Raw genomic sequence first — 20,508 nt, forward strand, 5'->3', positions numbered from 1 at the left:
TCTCACCAGCATGTAGATGGAGTTGAAGAGGCAGTTTAGCGATGCCATCATAAGATCGGCGAAGGACTGTGTCAAATGACACAGTGTTGCTCCACAGTTGGTTCACAAAAGCTCAGGGTGTGGATTAGAGATGCAACGGATAGTTGTTTGGCCGGATACCGGATATTCGGTCTGTCCATCGGCCGAATATCCGGTATCCGGCCGCCGAATATTCGGCCAGCGGAACTATATATTGTTTCCTACCTACATTTCGGTTTTTCAAGTGCGCATTCTGCAGGTTTGACCTGTTTCCTAGTAAACGTTCGCGCGGACTCATTTCTAGGTTCGAAATGAGTGCGCGTGCAAGTCAGTGGAATGATTAATTTTTTTTAAATAATAAACGAGTACGATTAAGTTCTTATGATTATGACCGTGTCTGTTTCTTCAATCCAATTTGTTTACTCCGAAATCAAGCAATTATACTATCCGGTATCCGGCCGGATAGTAATATAATGGCCGGATAGACCGGATACTGGATAGTAACCGGATATCCGGTGCATCCCTAGTGTGGATGCACCTTTACAGAATACTTTACACCATGTATATCGTAGGCTTTGATTAGTATCATGTTTATCAAAGCCCCGTATCCGCTGGCTTAATAAATCGCCACGAGATACGATGAGGTCTCATAATAAATTTGGGCCTTATCCCCGGGGAGGCGCGTTAATCGCGGTGGCAAACGACCACTCTCAGCCTTTTGATGTTTAAATTGCCGTAGAGCGTGTCAACAGTGCGATAAATAAGTCGATTAATGGGACCACGCCTAGCTTTTCATGGAGCGACATTTTTGTGATCTCCGTTAAGGCGATTACCTTCTGAATAATCCTTAAAGAAGAAACAACTTCGCCTTTTTAAAATTAAAAAAAAAAAAATAATTTATTTACTTGCTTATGACGAAGTGCAGGAAGCACTCCCATAAACAGCATAGGTGTATATTGGGCCAACATTCCAACAGTTTTGGAGCTTTTGTGTCTGGAGCAGCTGACATAAGATGTCCAAATACAAACGCACTCGCCTTTGTATCAACGGTGCAAATAATCCAGGTTAGTTTCCGAGTCAAGTTCGGAGATGTGTTTGTATCTTTGCTAATACTTAGCTGAATAGAAACTGACCTACCTACGATATTTTTTAATTAAATCGCGCAGTTCAAAATCTAACAGTGCCATTAAAAAAAAATGACATTAAAGACACATTATGTCATTAAAAGTTTTTTTTTCATCTTTGGTTGATAAGATCAAGGTGGTCAGCAAAAAGGTTAACAAATACATTAGCAGACTTTGGTGTATTCCAAAGATCCTATTTGTCCCCACCTCATGTATGGCGGCGGCCACGTGGGGCAAGGACAAATGGAAATACACCTTATATATTTATATACATACAGGAGGTGGGGACTGTTAAAGATTGTGTAATCTATGCCGTACATTAGGTGTAAAAAGATTTTTGTATCTGTGGTTTCCTCTTTGTCGCTGCCCTCAGCCCAATGCGGTTGTAAGATTGTGTCGTCCCATTTATTTTAATTATTTTATGTTTTACTCAGCCTTTATAACTTTTACAAACCTCTTTTAATGTAATGTTTTCGATCATATAAAACTAGATATAGTTGTGTGTTAATTTACTACGATTAATACAGACTCATATCATAACTTGGTGTTGCTCATTCGTAATCTCGGCTAGTCCCTCGTCTGCTTCCCGTGTGCTCCTTATATTCCGAACAGGTTCAGGGCCTAGGCACAAAAGCTGCAGAAAAGCTAAAAGGCGTTGAGATATTCCCAGATTACCCGAGTTACGACAATGGCGCAACCAGGGACGAGCACATGCAACATAACCTCAATGTCCACCTTAGAGAAACTGAAAGGCTTGGACAATTGGATCAATTGGAAATTCGCTGTGAAGATGGTGCTTACTCTTGATGGTTTATGGGGCTGCGTCGATGGCACAGACACGGACACTACCAAAGATGGACGGGCTTTAGCAAAAATTTGCCTGTCATGTGAGCCACACCTTTACCAAATCGTGCGGAATGCGACGACCGCTAAGGATGCGTGGAAGTCATTATCCGATACTTTCGAAGACAAAGGACTGTACAGGCGAGTACTTTTATTACGCAAATTACACAGAGTAGAATACGGTCACTTTGCGGGCATGTCGGATTACATCGAAGGTGTCCTTAAGCTCGTCACGCAGCTAGCCGATATCGGGAAGGTTATCGACGATGCAGAGACAGCTGAAATCCTGCTGTCGGGCTTGCCAGAAGAATTTAACATACTAGTGTCCAGCCTTGAAGCGGCTAACCTCAGCGGCACCTTATCAAGTGAGGTGGTCCGGACTAGACTACTTCAAGAAGATCACAGACGAAGCCAAAGTAACACTACAGACAACCTAGCCTTCATGGCTAACAGGAAGAAGAAAAGCAACAATAACTTATGTACTTACTGTCAGAAAAAGGGCCACTCCGCAAACCGCTGTTTTAAGAAGAAACGAGAAGAAGCAAGGAAAACTGGACAGGAACACACCATGTTTGCTTCTGCATACTCGGCAACACATTCTAATGAATATGTGCTCGACAGTGGAGCGTCCAGTCACATGGCTGGTGACTTGTCTCTTCTTCATGAAACTAAAAGCAAGAAATGTGTGATCACAGTAGCCAATGGACAGCAACTTAATAGTGAAGTTATTGGTAAGACTTTTATATCACCTGAATTGACTCTAAATAATGTGCTATATGTGCCTAATTTAGCAAAAAAATTTAATGTCTGTCAGTGAAATTACAAAAAATGGTTATGTTGTAGTGTTTTCTAATAATTATTGCAATATCTATAGCTCTTGTCAAATCACAGGCAATAAGGTTTTAACTATTAATAAGCAAGATGGGCTTTATAAGTTGAAAGTGGATGAGCAAACTCGACCTGACCCCCAATTAGGCAACTCTATGTCCCTGCATGGGCAAGGATCCATGAGTGCCAATGCGGCTGACGCTGTGCCTTACTCTATTATGCATAAGCGTCTTGGTCATTTGAACAAGCAAGGTATGTCGGTATTAGGTGGAGGGAATAAGTGTAGTGTCGTATTTCAGGCTGAAGACGGCATTCCTGCACAGTGCATCGCCTGCCTTACCGGGAAGATGTGTGAAACATCGTTTCCGCGGTCAAGTGCGGGGCGTGCTGCTAACCTTCTGGACCTGGTGCATAGTGACATCGCCGGACCGGTTCATGTACCCAGCTGGGGCGGAGCTCGGTATTTGCTGACATTCACCGACGACAAGTCAAGACGCACCTTTGGCTATCTACTGAAGAACAAGTCTGAGGTGAGTTCTCATTTTGTTAATTTTAAAACCTTAGTAGAAAATCAAACTGGATTGCGTATTAAAGTATTACGTACTGACCAGGGTACTGAATATTGCAATAAAACTTTGTCCGATTACCTTAAAAAGGCAGGAATAATTCACCAAACTACTTGTCCTTATTCTCCTTCTCAAAATGGTGTCAGTGAGAGAGCAAATCGTACGATTTTTGAAAAAGCTCGAGCTATGTTACAGGATTCTCAGTTACCTGATCGCTACTGGGGCGAGGCTGTTATGACGGCCATTTATTTAAAAAATAGGTCGCCTACCAGTGCATTATCGGGTGGAATTCCTGAATGCGAATGGACCGGATCTGATAAGTTAGATCTTAGTCATTTACGTGTTTTTGGCTGTGTAGCATACTCTCATGTGCCTAATCAAAAGAGACGCAAGCTGGATGCTAAGGCAAAACAGCATATTTTTGTAGGATATGGTGAAACGTGCAAGGGATATCGCTTAATAGATCCAGTTAACCCTAAAAGGGTTATTTATTCTAGAAGTGTTGTGTTCCTTGAGGACAAATTTATAGGAAACAATCTATTACATGCAAATGCTGAGGCGAAAAGAGCAAATTTTATTATTATTGATAATTTAATTAATGATAATTTAAAAAATGATAATAGAGGGAATAATACTTGCTGCAATAATATTTTAAACAATAACTGTGATATTAGTGTAGGTAATAATGATTGTGATAATAATCTTAACCCTCTAAACAGCCATGAGGATCATGTAAATTATAATTCACCTAATCGGGACTCTATAACTGTTTCAGAGAAGGCGGCAAGCACACCAGTGCAATCACCCCTGTCTGAGCTGTATCGCACAACTGAAGACGCCACTGAGGATAGCGGCGAGGCTGTGGTGCTGTCTAGCCCTGTCACCTCACCACTGCAACCCTCTGCATCTTCAGATTACGAGCCAATGTTGGCGGAAGTAGAAGAGTCTGCTGTTCCAACCAACTCTAGGCCAGTGCGGAGTACGCGAGGTATATTTCCTGAAAGGTATAATGATTTCCATATTGATTCTCTGATGGCTACAGCAAGTTCATCGCAAGAGCCACTTACTTTCCGCGACGCCATGAATTCACCTGAAAAAGACGAGTGGTATGGTGCCATGGAGGTTGAGTTGGGCTCGATGGTCAAAAATAATGTGTGGGAGTTGGTAGATCGTCCAAAGAATGTTAATATTGTGAAAAACAAATGGGTTTTTAAGAAAAAATACGACTCCACAGGTAATTTAAATAGGTATAAAGCAAGACTTGTTGCATGTGGGTATAGTCAAAAAGAAGGAATAGATTACTCGGATACTTATTCGCCTGTGGTTAGGCATTCCACCCTAAGAATTTTATTTGCAATTGCAAATCAGTTGGATCTGTGCATGGACCATATTGACGTCACCACAGCTTTTCTAAATGGTGAGTTAACTGAAAAAATCTACATGGAGCAGCCAACTGGTTTCCAATCTAATAATAATAAAGTATGTTTGCTTAAAAAATGTATATATGGCTTGAAACAAGCAAGCCGGATGTGGAACATTAAAATACACACATTGCTTGCTAAAAACGGATTCTTGCAAAGTAAATGCGAACCATGTGTGTATGTTAAGAAAAATGAGACTGAGTACATAATTATAGCCTTATTTGTAGATGATTTTTATGTTTTTCACAATAATTGTATCGAGACAGTTACATCATTGCTAAAACAGCACTTTGAAATACGCCATCTTGGTACTTTAAAAAATTGTTTAGGCATGAATGTTACTAAGTACAATAATGTAACTGTTCTAGATCAGCATGATTATATTAAGAGGCTGCTTGAGCGCTACAACATGTCTGAGTGTAAACCAGTGTCAACTCCATTACCTGTAAATTATAAATTAGAAAAGTCCAACAAGCATTTAGATGACAATGTTTATCAGTATAGGCAACTACTAGGCTCGCTTATGTTTTTGTCCGTTTGTACTCGCCCAGACATTTCATACGCGTGTAGCCAGTTAAGTCAATTCAGTACATGTTTTGATGAAAGCCATTGGCGGACTGCAAAGCGGGTATTAAGGTACTTAGCCGGTACTATCAATTATGGCCTTTATTTCGAAAAAGATAAGAACTTTGAAATAAACGCTTTTGCGGACGCTGATTGGGCTAATGACATAACTGACCGCAAGTCGTATACTGGTTTTGTAGTTAAACTTGGTAATTGTGTCATCAACTGGGAAGCCAGAAAACAGCGATGTGTCGCTCTTTCTAGTACAGAAAGTGAGTTTCTTTGTATTTCTGATGTTTGCAAGGACATATGTTTTATTAAGAATTTCTTGTCGGAAATTATTGATAAACAATTTAATGTCAATGTATTCAATGACAATCAAAGTGCACAGAAATTGTTGTTAGTCAAGGAGTATTCCCATAGAAAAACTAAACATATAGACTTGCGGTACCATTTTGTTAAAGATTTGATACATGAAGGGAATATCAGTGTTAAATACTTGTGTACTGATGAAATGATAGCCGATGTGCTTACAAAACCATTGTGTGTGCAAAAGCATCTAAAATTTGTAAAAGGTTTGAAACTAAAATGCATAACTGAAAACTCGCATCCATAGCTGTTGTTACTTGTTATGTTTTAGAGTCACAGTACTAGTTAGATTTCATGTTGTTCAGTATACTTGTTCAATATTCTATCATGTTGTAAGATTATCCAATGTACAGCATAAGGAGGCGTGTTAAAGATTGTGTAATCTATGCCGTACATTAGGTGTAAAAAGATTTTTGTATCTGTGGTTTCCTCTTTGTCGCTGCCCTCAGCCCAATGCGGTTGTAAGATTGTGTCGTCCCATTTATTTTAATTATTTTATGTTTTACTCAGCCTTTATAACTTTTACAAACCTCTTTTAATGTAATGTTTTCGATCATATAAAACTAGATATAGTTGTGTGTTAATTTACTACGATTAATACAGACTCATATCATAACTTGGTGTTGCTCATTCGTAATCTCGGCTAGTCCCTCGTCTGCTTCCCGTGTGCTCCTTATATTCCGAACAGGGACAAATAAAGACACATACACACACACACAAATGTGTCATACGAGCCCCGATGCACATGTTTTCGTCTAGTGAGACCATTTTTTGAGGTACTCGCGTTTGTTCAAAAATAATGTTTTTGTTTAAAAATTACTGATATTTAATGCTTATATGTACTAATGTAATTTAATTTTATATGGTAATACTCTGCAATAACTAAATCCAAATACAAGAAATGTCGTTTGTACTGAAAGAAAAAAAATAATGATTTTTAGTTTGTTTATTGACGGGTAGGATTACAACATATGTGAAAAGGGCTATTACTAGGGAAAGCAACAGGGCTCTGCCAATGTACTGACAATTTTGTTTCGAGCCCATGCATGCAGCAGTGCTGTAGGAGAGGACAATATGATTTGGACAAAATTTTTTAAAAGTCATTGTTTTCAGCAATAAAAGTCTCATGCAATTTTATTATACGATCAAAATAAACTACATTAAACATTGCTATTATGGTTCCCATTACTGGGTCGTTTTATGTTCATGTGTAGAATTTATTAAAATAAACAAAATTGTTGCGTGGAACTAGACGAAATAATTTGCATCGGGGCTCGTATTTAGGTATGTTCCACTGTAGCGTGAAAACGACTGATCCCATTTTGGTGAAGTATCAGTTGATTCATTTTTATGACACAGGAGGACACAGGCATACGAGATACGAAAAAACCGCAGTCTAGTTAAAGTTCTTCAAACGTTTTGCTTCTTATGTAGGTACCTATAGATAATTCCCATTAATTTTAAGGCAACCTTTGAAATTACTTGGAACGTTCTTGCTCTAGAATCTCTAGATAATGTGTCGGATTACCATATTACGGCCCTTTTGTTGAATATACGACGTAATATCTCTTGAATTACGCAAGAACTTTAGCAGGCTCTTTAATAAATTTCATACAGATGGGTACTAATAGTACCTACATTCACGACAATTAAATTAGTGTTTATTAGGGTTCCGTACCTCAAAAGGAAAAAAAACGGAACCCTTATAGGATCACTCGGGCGTCTGTCTGTTTGTCTATCTGTCCGTCTGTCACAGCCTATTTTCTCCGAAACCAATAGACCAATTAAGTTGAAATTTGGTACATTTGGTACATATGTAAGATTGTGACCCAAAGACGGACATGTAACGTAAACAAATGAATTTTAAACATAGAGGCCACTTTTGGGGGGTAAATGAGAAAATAAAAAAAATAAGTTTTTTAAACTATATCGTGTTACATGTCAAATAAAAGAGCTCATCATGAGAATCTCAAATATATTTTTTTTATTATTTTAGAATAAACAGTTTAGAAGTAATTCAAGAAAATAGGCAAAAAATTACCATTCCCCCCCCCCCCCTTTACCTCCGAAACTACTGGGACTAAAATTTGGAAAAAAATACATAAAATAGCTCCTTACCTATAGATGACAGGAAAACCTATTAGAAATATGCTGTCAAGCGTGAGTCGGACTAATTACTTATTTTTTGATCGTACCCCTACGGGTTTTTTAAAGGCAATTCACTCGCGTTTCACGTATAAAAAATACATTGTTAAAAATTTAGTAATGTACGGAACCCTTGGAACGCGAGTCCGACTCGCACTTGGGCGGTTTTTTTAGTTAAAACTTTATCACGATGTTCATTTATTTAACTATTGAACTAATATAACTTGAGAAGCATTTGCATTCATTTGTAGGTAGGTTAATGCATTTTAATTGAGTAATTTCTTGCGTTTTTTTATCGTGATTGACCTACTGTTACAATAACTATCTGAAGGAAATCGACTTGTTCGTCTGAATCAAAATTTTCAAATTCGACCTTATAGAATAATACCAATCTTAAACTGAACGTTTGAATGTGTCGATTCGTGTGGGTTCGTTCATTTTAAGATTAAATTTCATTTACAACATAAAAAAAATCAAAATGGTCGTAAGTTATTGTCCTATATTATTGGCTTTGCTAATTCCAAAGCTAACTATAAAACATGTCTACCTACTTAATTTAACATCCCCATTAACTGTCGACTCCTAAACCAAAGGTTTCATTACAAAATGCCGTTTGTCACGACCAGGCGTCCATAAAAACGGCATTATGCCTACCATTATAAGCAGCATTGTTTGTGAATAATTGAAGTCAAAGTTTTTTAACCGAATGTGTCAGCTTGTTGAGCCAAGGCTCCTCGCAAATAACCTTTGTCAATGAATTGTAGCCATCAGCGTTACGTAACCAGCACGTGGCGGTCGCAGCGTCATTCGGGAGCCGAGCATTTCCGGAAAATGCCGAAGTCGCCACGTATATCGATCGGACGAATCGCGAACGCGCGACGCGGCTGTGACGTCAGCAACGTTTGGGTGTGAAAAATAGGAGTGACTGTACAGCGTCGGACGGAGTGTTGAAGATTGAAGCTTATTGTGTGGCGGTAAGGTTGAATTTACGATGATTTTCGTTTGAGGGTTAGTTTGTTTTGGTGGTGGGTGGATTGGCGTCCCCCGCAAACGAGCCTCCTGACCCACATCTAGTAAAAGCAGAGTATAGTGCGTATTGCGTATGCACCAGCCACACACAATTAGAGTAGTTAATGCAAACATAGTAGTGTATTAAAATTACTACTCATGAAATGCGTTGGTAGACTGGTAGTAGCTAATTTAACAGTTTCAGCAATAAATAGAAATTGATTTCATTACTAAATTGATGTGTCAATGATATTTTGAGTTCCGTAAGTTTTTATAGAACATACTAGCTTTTTCCCATGACTTCGACTGCGTGGGATGTTGCTAATGATTAAAATAATACCCTAAATCCTTCCCCAGGCCTTCATACTAAATTTTTGGTTCAGTGGTTTAAGCGTGAAGGGGTTTAAACAGACAGATAAACAGAGTTACTTACGCATTTAGTATTAGTAGGGATAAAGCATGCATAAAAAAAGGTGTTACTGAAAGGTTAGGTGGAAGAGAACCGTTATTGGGATAAGTTCACTTTTGAACCTCAATTTCTGTAATACTGAAAACTTAACATATTCAGGGCCAAGAACCCGACTGTCGGGTACACTGTTCGTAGCTACTACGCGCTCCATACGGCGAAACTGTGGCTACGCGCTACAGCGTAACCCGTAGCACTTAGTGACAATCTGCCGTATTCGAACTTCAAGATATTCACAAGAGACAACACGTACTAGATCCATTCTAAATACGTTATAGTTTAGTTAGTTAGTTTCTCTTTTGCAGCGCAATTCGGGCAACCAATGTCACTGTTACGTTAGATAGAGTACGATATCTATTAGATGTGGATTGGACCTCTAAGTCATATCCTGTGGAAATCGTTCAAGAGTATCTCCAGAATCACGCAAATGACAAATTTGACAGGTTAGAACTTAAACATACCGTTATCGTATCTTGGTGATCTCTAATAGATGTCTATTTCAAAATCCGAATCGGGCCCTGAATGTGTTAAACCTGGGGCCAAATTCGACACGTACAACTGTCAGATTTCGCATCCACGTCAAATCAACAGTTGATTTTATTGCATACTGAGTGATGATTCTATCAACGGTGGATAATATCATTTGATACAACCAAAACTCAACTCTAATCTAACGGTGGTTCGGTTTGGTTTGCTTGTCACCCTAACTGTGGATTGTTAATGTCAAATTTTGACATTGTACGTATTCGAGAACTTATGATTTTTCCCACATCAACGGGAGATCAACACGATACGTCAAACGTCGCTTGTCGAATAGGGCTCCTGTTTTGTGAACCTATAGTGCTGACACTAATAATCATAATTTCAAATGATACAAACATTTCACTATCCAGCAGTACCTAATAAACACACTATGAGAGCCAGGAACCCGTGTCGCGGGTTCTCAGTTCGTAGCCGCTCCCAAAAAATAAACCATTATCATTGTCACAGACGGAAAATAATAGAGGAATATCATTCGATGCCAACTGCAGGACACTTAGGTGTATTTAAAACCCATAGGAGAATATGTTTACGGTTTTATTGGCCAGGAATGTTCAATGAGATAGAAAATTTCATCAAGGGCTGTAATACTTGTTCTGCTTATAAACACTCCACTAAGCGAACTATAGGGTTAATGGGAAAACCTAAAGTTTGTGGTAGACCTTTTCAGGTGGTTTCGGTTGATTTAGTTGGACCTTTGCCACGATCTCAATCTGGTTATACGTTTTTACTGGTAGTAACATGTTGTTTTTCAAAGTTCACACTCTTGTTTCCTTTAAGACGTGCTACGAGTGCAATTGTCGCTAAGAACTTTGAAAATTACGTTATATTGGCACATGGAGTCCCAGAGACCGTAATTGTTGATAATGGTACACAATTTACGGGAACTGAGTTCCGGAAGCTGCTGGAACGTTACAATATTCCAAAACATCATTATACTCCTAGGTATACACCACAAGTTAACCTTGTTGAGAGATACAACAAAACGATAATGACAGCAGTGGCTTCTTATGTTCAAGATAATCATCGGTCTTGGGATAAGCACTTGTTTGAAATACAATTTGCCATAAACAGTGCGGTGAATGAGTCAACTGGATTTTCACCATTTTTTTTGGTACTCGCAAGAGAACCTGTAATTAACGGTAACTTTTACAAAGATACTCAAGCCGATTATTCTCTTGATATACCAAGAGAGGAGTATGCTGGCGAATTTGGGTATTTTAAAAATGTATTTGAGGAGGTTAGGAAGCATTTATTAAATGCTCATGCAAAGAATGCTTCACATTATAACTTAAGACGTAGACATGCTAGTTTTAAGGTGGGTGATATTGTCTGGAAAACAAATTATACACAAAGTGACGCACAAAAGTTTAAAATGGCGAAGTTAGCTCCAAAGTTTGTGCAGTGTAGGATCACCAAAGTTTTATCACCATTGGTTTACGAGCTGGAGGCCATGGATGGTCGTTCACTTGGCTCTTGGCATGTCAAAGATTTTAAAGCTTGAACTGTCAACAAACAATTTAATTCTCTCGTTGCGTTTTCATAGTATTAATATGAAAACACAAAAGTGAAAGTTGCAACAGTAATATTTAAGAGAAAATAATACTAGTAGTAAGTATGATGATTGTATGAGTGTTTTATCTATGAAAGGATTTATGTATTGGCAGAATTTATAAAAAAGTTGTGTTGAGACAGTCTAGTTTGGGGTTTATCTAACATTATTTTTGTATCAGGTTGTTGGTTAGATATTTTGTTCTGATTGGAGAATTGTTAAAACTTTCAAGTTTTATAACAGAAGTACTTGTATGTCAATTGTTTATCTTACTCTGGGTAAGTGACACAAAGGTTTGGTTATCGTCAACCTTTGGTTGTATTTAAGTTAAGATTTATATAAAATTTCACTTGGTAGTTGGTAGTAGTTTTGTTAATGGTTATTTATTAACAACTGTCAGGTTGTACAGTTTGTTAAGTCGTTTAGTTCATATGTACTTTGATGAACAGTTTCGCGCGGCAGGTTGTTTTGGGATCAAGTAGGGTTGTCTTTATTGGTTGTTGGTTCTGCTTGATTTTGTCGTCGCAAGTTTTGAATTTATTTCAAAGCAGTCATCCGGGAATACAGGTACTTACATGGTAGAAGTTAGGTAGGTTTATAGTTAGTTTAAGGTTAATCGTGCCTGAGGACAGGCAAGTTCACTAATATATGGTGTTTGATATTAGTGAACCTTCTTGTTGGAAGGGGGGTATTGTCACATAGCGCCAGCTAGTGGTTTAGGTGGAACTTCGTTGGTTTTGATTATTTCTGTTAGTGTTAATTTCTTTTTAGAAATATTGAACAGGATTTAATTTAATTATAGTTTAGGTACAAATATAAATATTTGTATTTCACCTTTTTTCTTGATATTGTGTCGTTAGTTAATTAAACCTACATGTTTAAAGGGTAGCACGATATGACTGGCAACGTGCTGTTCGTATTGTAAAGAGCACTAAATTTGAAATGGAAGGAAAATAGAATAAGAAGAAAAGACGGGATTGATTAGTGTCAGAACATAATATTGTTTGTTACAAAAATTAGAATATATTAATATAAAACTCAGCGTGGAAATCTATTGTCGCTGTATATAGTTCCAGAGAAACATATTGATATATATTATTGGATACTGGGGTTTAATAGATCGAGGCAAATGTTGCTGAGGAGAGAGGTGTGTGCCCATGAGCGTGGCAAGCTGATGTAAGAGACGGGTCTTCTCAAGATCGGGACGCCTTTCATGGCCATTGTCACAAGTTCCGACCCAAATGCTATTCTTGACCGCTGCAGACTTTTCTGTAAGTGTTACGATTCGGTTCAGTGTTTAGGTGTCTGTCAACAGTTGTGCACAAGCTAAATCTCATGATATTTATTATATTTTAGATCGTCAGTCTCGTTCGTCTGGCGGAATGCAGAGGAGTTAACTTTGAGGAATTAACATCGTCTGTGGCCGCAGGTATGTGTTGGCCCTTAGGTAGCCCTTAGTACGTTCATAGTTTACTTGAAGTCCAATTTATATTATTGTCATAGATCGGTAACCTTTTGCTTTTGTCACATTTATAATGAATAACTTTAATATCATAACCAAGGTTTACTGTGATCTAATGAACAGTGTTACTTGCCAAATTTAATGCTCAGGTGTAACGTTCGTATTATAATTAACTGAATAAAGTTTCATTAAACAACTAGTTTGTTGGTGGTTTATCCTAAGTGTAAGAATACAGATATTATTGAACCAACAGCTCTACCGTTAGCAGTCTGAGCTAGAAGTTGTAATTTTAGGGTATGTAGGAGAAGAAATAAATCGACTATCAAGTGGATTCTTGTGTTTTCTTTATTTTATACATCCCTAAGTATTATGTAACCAGCCGGGTACATTTTCGTAGGTTTATAGGTTACATCATAGGAGAACGTCCGGTGGCTTACAATCCCGAATTCTTGGCACAGAAAGATCTTTTGACTATGGTTTCTTTTTTTTAGCATTAGAAAGAAGTTGCAAGAAGGTAAGCGATCTTGACATGTCTTTTAATTGAAAAACGCTTTTTAAAAATCAGAAACTATTACTTATGAAAGCAGAAGAATATAAATGATCGTATTAGATTCATAATTGTTACATATTTGCCGTAACTTATTTTTAAAATGTGTTTTTCAATTTAAAAGACACATCAAAATTGTTTACCTTATTTCTAATAGTAAAAAAACGAACTTTAAGTATTATTATATCGTATAAAAAATATTACTAAGTAGGGTACATCGCCAATTACTAGCCACCCCCCAATTACTGGCCACTTAATTTGATTTCTATTTATAGGTGAACAAAGTTCATTTTAGTATATAAGGTACGAAAATCCAATTATTAGCCAGTTTTCAATTACTGGCCACCTATTCCAAAAATGAATTCTATTTACAGATAAATAAAACTCATTTTCAGTATAAGGAAAATGGCCAGTAACTGAAATTTATCCACAACCCACTCGTTCAATAACTGGCCGCCTCTTACAAAAATGAGTTCTATTCACCTATACACAGAATTCATTTTAGTATAGGTGGCCAGTAATTGAAAACTGGCTAATAATTGGCGATGTACCCTATATCTGTACCTATGTTGAATACGACCGCATAACAATAGTCCTATTTAGTCCCTAAAATCACACACTTCAGTCCATTTATATCAACGAATACACGCCAAAAAGTTTCTCCCACATATCGGCTAGCAGAGCAACTATGTCAAATCAATAATCCAAAATGCAAAGTCAAGTAAATCGTAGAGGTAAAATCTGTTGTAAGACAACATGCTACGGGTTTAAACCCGTAGCAGTGCTACAAGGTGCTACGCGGCTTCTGCGGCCTTACGCTTCGCTTCGTCCAGTGCGAAAGATACGTCAATTAATAGATCTAGAAACGATGTGGATTAGATATGTCACGCGATGGATTAGAACTGACGCATCTTAAAGTTTGAATCGCGCCGAATGAATTTTTTGGGTTCCGTACCTCAAAAGGAAAAAATGGAACCCTTATAGGATCACTCGTGCGTCTCTCTGTCTGTCCGTCTGTCACAGGCTATTTTCTCAGAAACTACTGGACCATTGAAGTTGAAATTTGGTACTCATATATAAATTAGTGACCCAAAGATCGGCATGTTTTTTTTTATAATTCTAAAATACATATGTTCGAAGTTATTTAAGAAAATACCCAAAAAATGACCCCCCCGCCTTTATTCCGACACTACTGGGTCTAAAATTTTAAGGAAAACCTATTAGAAATGTGCGGTCAAGCGTGAGTCGAACTTATGTACGGAACCCTAGAAACGCGAGTCCGACTCGCACTTGGCCGGTTTTTTTAAGGTTTGAAGGTGTAACAAGGCTTGATTGCTAAATGGGTTAACCTTGCTTATTTCTTTTAGGTTAAATAAAAACAATACATGACAGGTACTTATTTATTTTAACTATCAATGTCTTTATATTAAAATCAACGCATATAAACTAATTTCATGGATTTAGGAAGATTTTTATTCCATCATATAATGATGATGATGATTGCATATTATAATACAATAAAATATAATTTATAGCATACGTCAATAAAAGAAAGCAATACGAAAAATTAAGTAGGTAGGGATAAACAACTGGCGGTTTTATTGCTAAAAAACGATCTCTTCTATACAACCTTTGCATGGATGTGAACCGATTATTCAGTGGTTTCAATCCATATTATTTATCAACACCTAACTCATGGGCTTTATTAATGAATTATATTTAATAATAGTAATTTTAAATATTCTTAAATCGCCAAAAATGTCCAATCACGTTAACATAAAGCCACGACGTCATATGACGCCCAGTGTTATCGACCAAACTTTGCAATACAAAACTCTACAAGTTTATGTTACAGGTACCTATATACGGTGTAACATGAGTAAACCGAATAATTTTAACTGCGTATTCCTGATCATATTTAGTGACAAAAATGTCCTATAAACTTTTTTGAAATTCGCCTAGTTTCAGAGATATTATTAATTTTAAAAAAAAAACAAGTTTTTATTGTTACATAGTGTAAAAGATTGATGATGATGTTGATGGTGATGTTGCTGCTATGGGACGTAGTCTAAATATCCTTATTGATAGATGTCAAAAAGTGACAAATAACACTTTGCAAAAAGTAGGTTCTACGAAAAAAAATGTAAAAATCAAATTTAAGTGACAAGTTTACCAATAATATGTATTATTTATGTGCAAATACATTAAAAAAACTGAAAAAAACAAAACAAAAAATATTTTCATTGGCGAAATTGATCTAAACTCATATTACATTTTTTACTTCTTTTGCCCTAAGAAATGCGTGGTTAAAATTATTCGGTTTCCTCATGTTACACCGTGTATATTAATATTTTAATATTCTCCATAAAATTGTATGCCATCAAATTACAATAATTAATAAAATGCCCCTTTTGGTGTATTGCTATGACGCCATTCGTCGTCGACGGTTAGTTTGGCGCAGAAAAGTATAAGTTCAATCTTTACACACGTAAAATGTATATTATCAATATCATAACATTCATAACTAAAGCTGCATTTTTATGATGTCGTGTATAAATAAAATACTAAATCTAATTAAAACCATATGTACAAATGCATATAATAATTCCAATAATATTATATTCTTAAATATAGTAGGAAATTTTATTACGATACAGGGTAAAATTAGTTAAAAACCTACTTTCCTTCCATGGCATTTGCACATTGCGTGTGCGTAGACGTGCGCGTGCACGTGCGCATTGTAATGAACGTATAGATCTATATAAGAGACGGCACACCGCTTGAGGAGGGGGCTGCCATGCCATCCGTCCGGGTTTCCCCGGATTTGTCCTAGTTTGGAGGCCGAGGAGGTATTCAAAAAGTCTCCGGACACTTTTTATGTGAGGTAACCTTATTGAATTTAATTAATTACCGGCATTATTCTGTACAAAGTAGGTAAAAGCCGTATAAATACACGTCCGGGGAAAAAATGCAGTTTTCGCCAAATGTCCGGGTTTTTTTTAAGTCTTTGTCCGGGTTCGGCGAATTTAGAGATGGCAGCCCTACGCTTGAGTGACGTGTGCATTCACGTCTCTAACATTTAGTGCACGCTCACGTGCACGTCTAAGCACACGCATCTGAGGGCCTACCGCGAACCACGTACGACGTGTTGCCTCTCTGTCGCACTTGTATTCGTACGTAAGTGTGACGAAGGCAACATCGAACGTGGTTCGCGGTGTGTCTCTTCCCGAATAAGATTGTGACTACGATTTAGTAATCAGGTAAACCATTCTAAATACAATTTTATAAAATATTACTTTCATACTACAGGAAAATAACGGCATATTTGGCCAAGAACAAACCTAGGCAACGTACGAGACAAGCTACAAAGACTCCAGAGGCTCGCATGCGCGGCCACCACTGGCTGCACGAGGTCCACTCCGACTGCAGCCATGGAGGTCATGCTAAACCTTTCACCGCTGCACCTACACATACAACAAGAGGCCAGTCTCTCAGCGGTAAGGTTACGAACCCTCAATATATGGTCTAACACCACAGGAGCTCTTCACACAGCATGCCTGGAAAAAGTATACAGCGAATTTCCAGTGCTCATGGTGGGCACGGATCGAATTCACAAACAAGCCATCTTTGACAAAAGGTACAAAATACAATTATTTGAGGACGACAACTACGAAGGACTCAATCCCCGGGAGCTGAGAATCTTCACTGATGGGTCCAAAACAGACAGCGGATCAGGCTCTGGAACCTTTTCAGAAGACCTGAACATGTCAATCACCACTCCGCTAGGAGCCCATAACTCGGTATTCCAGGCTGAGTGCATGGGCATCATTAACGCGGCGGCTGCCATCACTGCAAGGAAGGTAGTAGGATCCTCCATCCGCATACTCTCCGACAGCAGAGCAGTCTTAATGGCCCTAAAAAGCCATATAGTCACATCCAAACTTATACACGAATGCCACGAACGACTAATGGAGGTATGTCAGAACAATAAGATCACCTTACAATGGATCAAAGGACACAGTGGATCCCGAGGTAACGACGCCGCGGACGAGCTCGCCAGACAAGGATCGGGTGCGGGGGCGATAGGCCCGGAACCGATCCTCCCGATACCGTTTAGTAAGGTACGCTCAATGCTGCTGGCACGTACAGGGAAACTACACACAGAACACTGGCTAAACCAAACTGGATGCAGACAGGCCAAGCAGGCCATGCCTAGCATGAACGATAAGCTCACAAGGGCGCTCCTTCAACTAGGAAAGGTTCGACTGAGTATGGTAACCAGTGTCATAACAGGTCATGGACTTTTTAACAAACATCTTTTTATAACAGGTGTCACAGACAGTCCCCTATGCCGTGGATGCATGGAGGAAGAAGAAACAGCCTCTCACGTGGTGTTGGAATGCAGCGGATTGGCCCCATACAGGGCAAAACATCTCGGATCCCCGAGTGACCTCCCCGAGGTCCTACTCAACATCAAAGGTTTGATAGGATTCCTCGAGGAGCTGGGCTGGCAAGACTAGCCCACCCCCTATCACGCAAAATAGGCGCAAGACGTCGAGTTGCGGAAAATCGCCCGAGCTACAATACAATACAATACAACGGCATATTTTATTACTATAAGTTGTTTCCTTACTATTTCAGAAGAGGCTTTTTAACTTTAAAATGCCCAAGGAAATTATTCAGACAATATTTCCATTTCATAACTCTCTTCACCCATATTGGCAATAGCTTACATCATCATCATCATCTACATGACATTATTGAGACCTTCAACAAACTTTAAATACTTCTCATGTCTACCGGCATAATTGTCACATTCCTTTTGCCTCTCTTCAATAAAATCCTGCTCATGCCTTGATAATACATTAAATAGCACACAAGAATATATGCGATTGCTGTCATACCTGATAATTTTTGCCTGTTTCTGCCTTAAGTCATCGTGATTGCAATTTCTGCAGATATCCTTCACTAACACCCCATTCAGCCTGACTACTCCAAAATGATCATGCATGGAAGACAAAATCTCATGTATTATAAATCTCCGATGATACCAAAGCGTTTCATGGCCTTTATAAAATCTCACTAACTCATTATTTAAGACAAGTTCATGAAATAAAATTTCTAACTTCCGACACAAAAGAATATTATCGGCAATACAATCACAACTCTTTGAAGAATAACATAGAAGTAATTTGATAAGGTTTTCTTCAGAGTATGATATTAAATCCTCTTCCGACGCCTGCATGGTTGCGTCTTTAGGAAAATGCTTTGCTAATACTCTAACAAAACTTTTACGAAGATTCACATCTATAGAAGCCTCAAATGACTTCCAATGTTCATTTGATATAGCAAAAATATTCTTGATACAGAATTGTCTATAATGGAAGCAACTAAAATCTGAAATGTGCTTTGACACCCATGCTTCGGAGAAATTGTATTCTTTGACATAGAGGAAATTAATATCAAACTTCTTTTCAACTAGTTTAAGTGTGTGGAGTAGCCAAGTCCGGTGATTCCAGCTGTGGTAGTTGTTGGGACTTCTGTCTGAAGATAACTGGCAAATGTGAAGCTCCTCATTGATCAACGTCTCAATGTCATTCGTTTGAAGATTTTGATCTGTAACATTATAAATTATTACTGATATCGCAATTTCAATTACATATTACAAATACTTTAACTAAATACTTAAACTCTTTTAATATCAGTATTATAAGTAGTTAATATAGAAATCTTATTTATGCTGTGTCATTTAAAAAATACTTAAATAAATACAACTTTGTTACAAGAGTAGCTAAATAGAATTATTATTTTTTATTTTTACTGTACCCTTCATTTGTTTAAACTTAGCAAAATACTTATTTGAGTTGTCTGCTGAGATGCAAACTTTATTTCATGGTCTTTGCTATGTGCACGACTGGTGCTGCCATCATTTTGTCAGAATTTTTATGTTAAATCTTATGGAGTAAAATTAGTTCAAGCGGCTGCCGCTAGTACTAATGTCGGACATTCCATAAGATTACCTGTGTTTGTGACGATCTGCGCCACCGACTTTGCATGTTCCCAATAACCTTATAAGGCGCAATTTGCATTAAAATGTACACACCATACACTGCTTTCTCAAACAAACGAAATTCACACCTATTTAATATACAAAGATCAAATTACAAATAGGAAAAAAAATTTGGTATCTATGCTTTATGATTTTGCAAATAAAAAAAAAACACAAACCTTTCAAAATGGCTTCCAATATCCATCTCCTATGAGAAAATGCATCATTACACTTTGGCTTTCTTGACAAAACTAATTTTGTAAATCGTAGCTCAGCAGTCTTATCCAGCAGTAACCTTAGTACCAGTTCCTTCCGCTTGTTCCAGAAGGTATTCAATTCTGGATTTAAAAGTAATGTCACATTAAGCAGCTTTTCCAACCGCTCAGAGTTAACAGATGATTTGGCAGTTTTCCGTTTTGGCTTTACAAAGTATTTGTCCATTAATTCCGAGTAGCAGTACATGTAAACATGCTTCATACACCAGGATTCCAGCCCTAGACAGTTCTCCAAAAGCAAAACTGGAGATTTATTCTGAAAATTGCAATCCACGGGCACAATGTCGAACGAACACCTGAAAATTAAAAACGCAATATTTACAAACAGACGCAATATTTATTGAAATCGTGCCAGTTCGTCAAAATATTTACAAGTCAGCGTTCTTCGACAGGATATTATCGACATCTTTGAGTATTTTTTCTACTAAAGCGAATTTATCCTCATCCATGATTGGAGATTTTGACAGGCAGATAAGTTATTTATTATTGAGATTATTGTGAATTATCTCTGTACACTTAAACCTTAACAATTACACGTATTTAACCCATACTAATTCAACTCTGAAATAATTATTTTTCATTTGCAACTGGTTTTGACAGTACCAACACGTCAATCAAACAAAGGGTACGCTCGAAATCGAATGACATAGAAAATGATTAAGGGGTTTACAGACGTTACAATTTGACTTCGATTTATCGTCGCAAATAGGACAATCTCTAATTAGTACTTC

At 37.7% G+C, this 20,508-nt stretch overlaps 1 protein-coding gene across 1 annotated transcript; it reads right to left on the reverse strand.

Annotated features, from left to right (window-relative positions):
* Window positions 1-18,098: 18,098 nt before the first annotated feature.
* LOC134669528 (protein prenyltransferase alpha subunit repeat-containing protein 1) lies at window positions 18,099-20,293 on the reverse strand. Its single transcript, XM_063527131.1, has 3 exons — window positions 20,150-20,293; window positions 19,682-20,073; window positions 18,099-19,069 (listed from the first exon to the last, which is right to left on the reverse strand). The coding sequence occupies exons 1-3, from the start codon at window positions 20,224-20,226 to the stop codon at window positions 18,201-18,203; spliced, it is 1,338 nt and encodes a 445-aa protein (XP_063383201.1). The 5' UTR covers window positions 20,227-20,293; the 3' UTR covers window positions 18,099-18,200.
* Window positions 20,294-20,508: the final 215 nt, after the last annotated feature.

This window comes from Cydia fagiglandana, chromosome 12 (genome assembly GCF_963556715.1).
Source record: "Cydia fagiglandana chromosome 12, ilCydFagi1.1, whole genome shotgun sequence".
Lineage (NCBI taxonomy): Eukaryota > Metazoa > Arthropoda > Insecta > Lepidoptera > Tortricidae > Cydia > Cydia fagiglandana.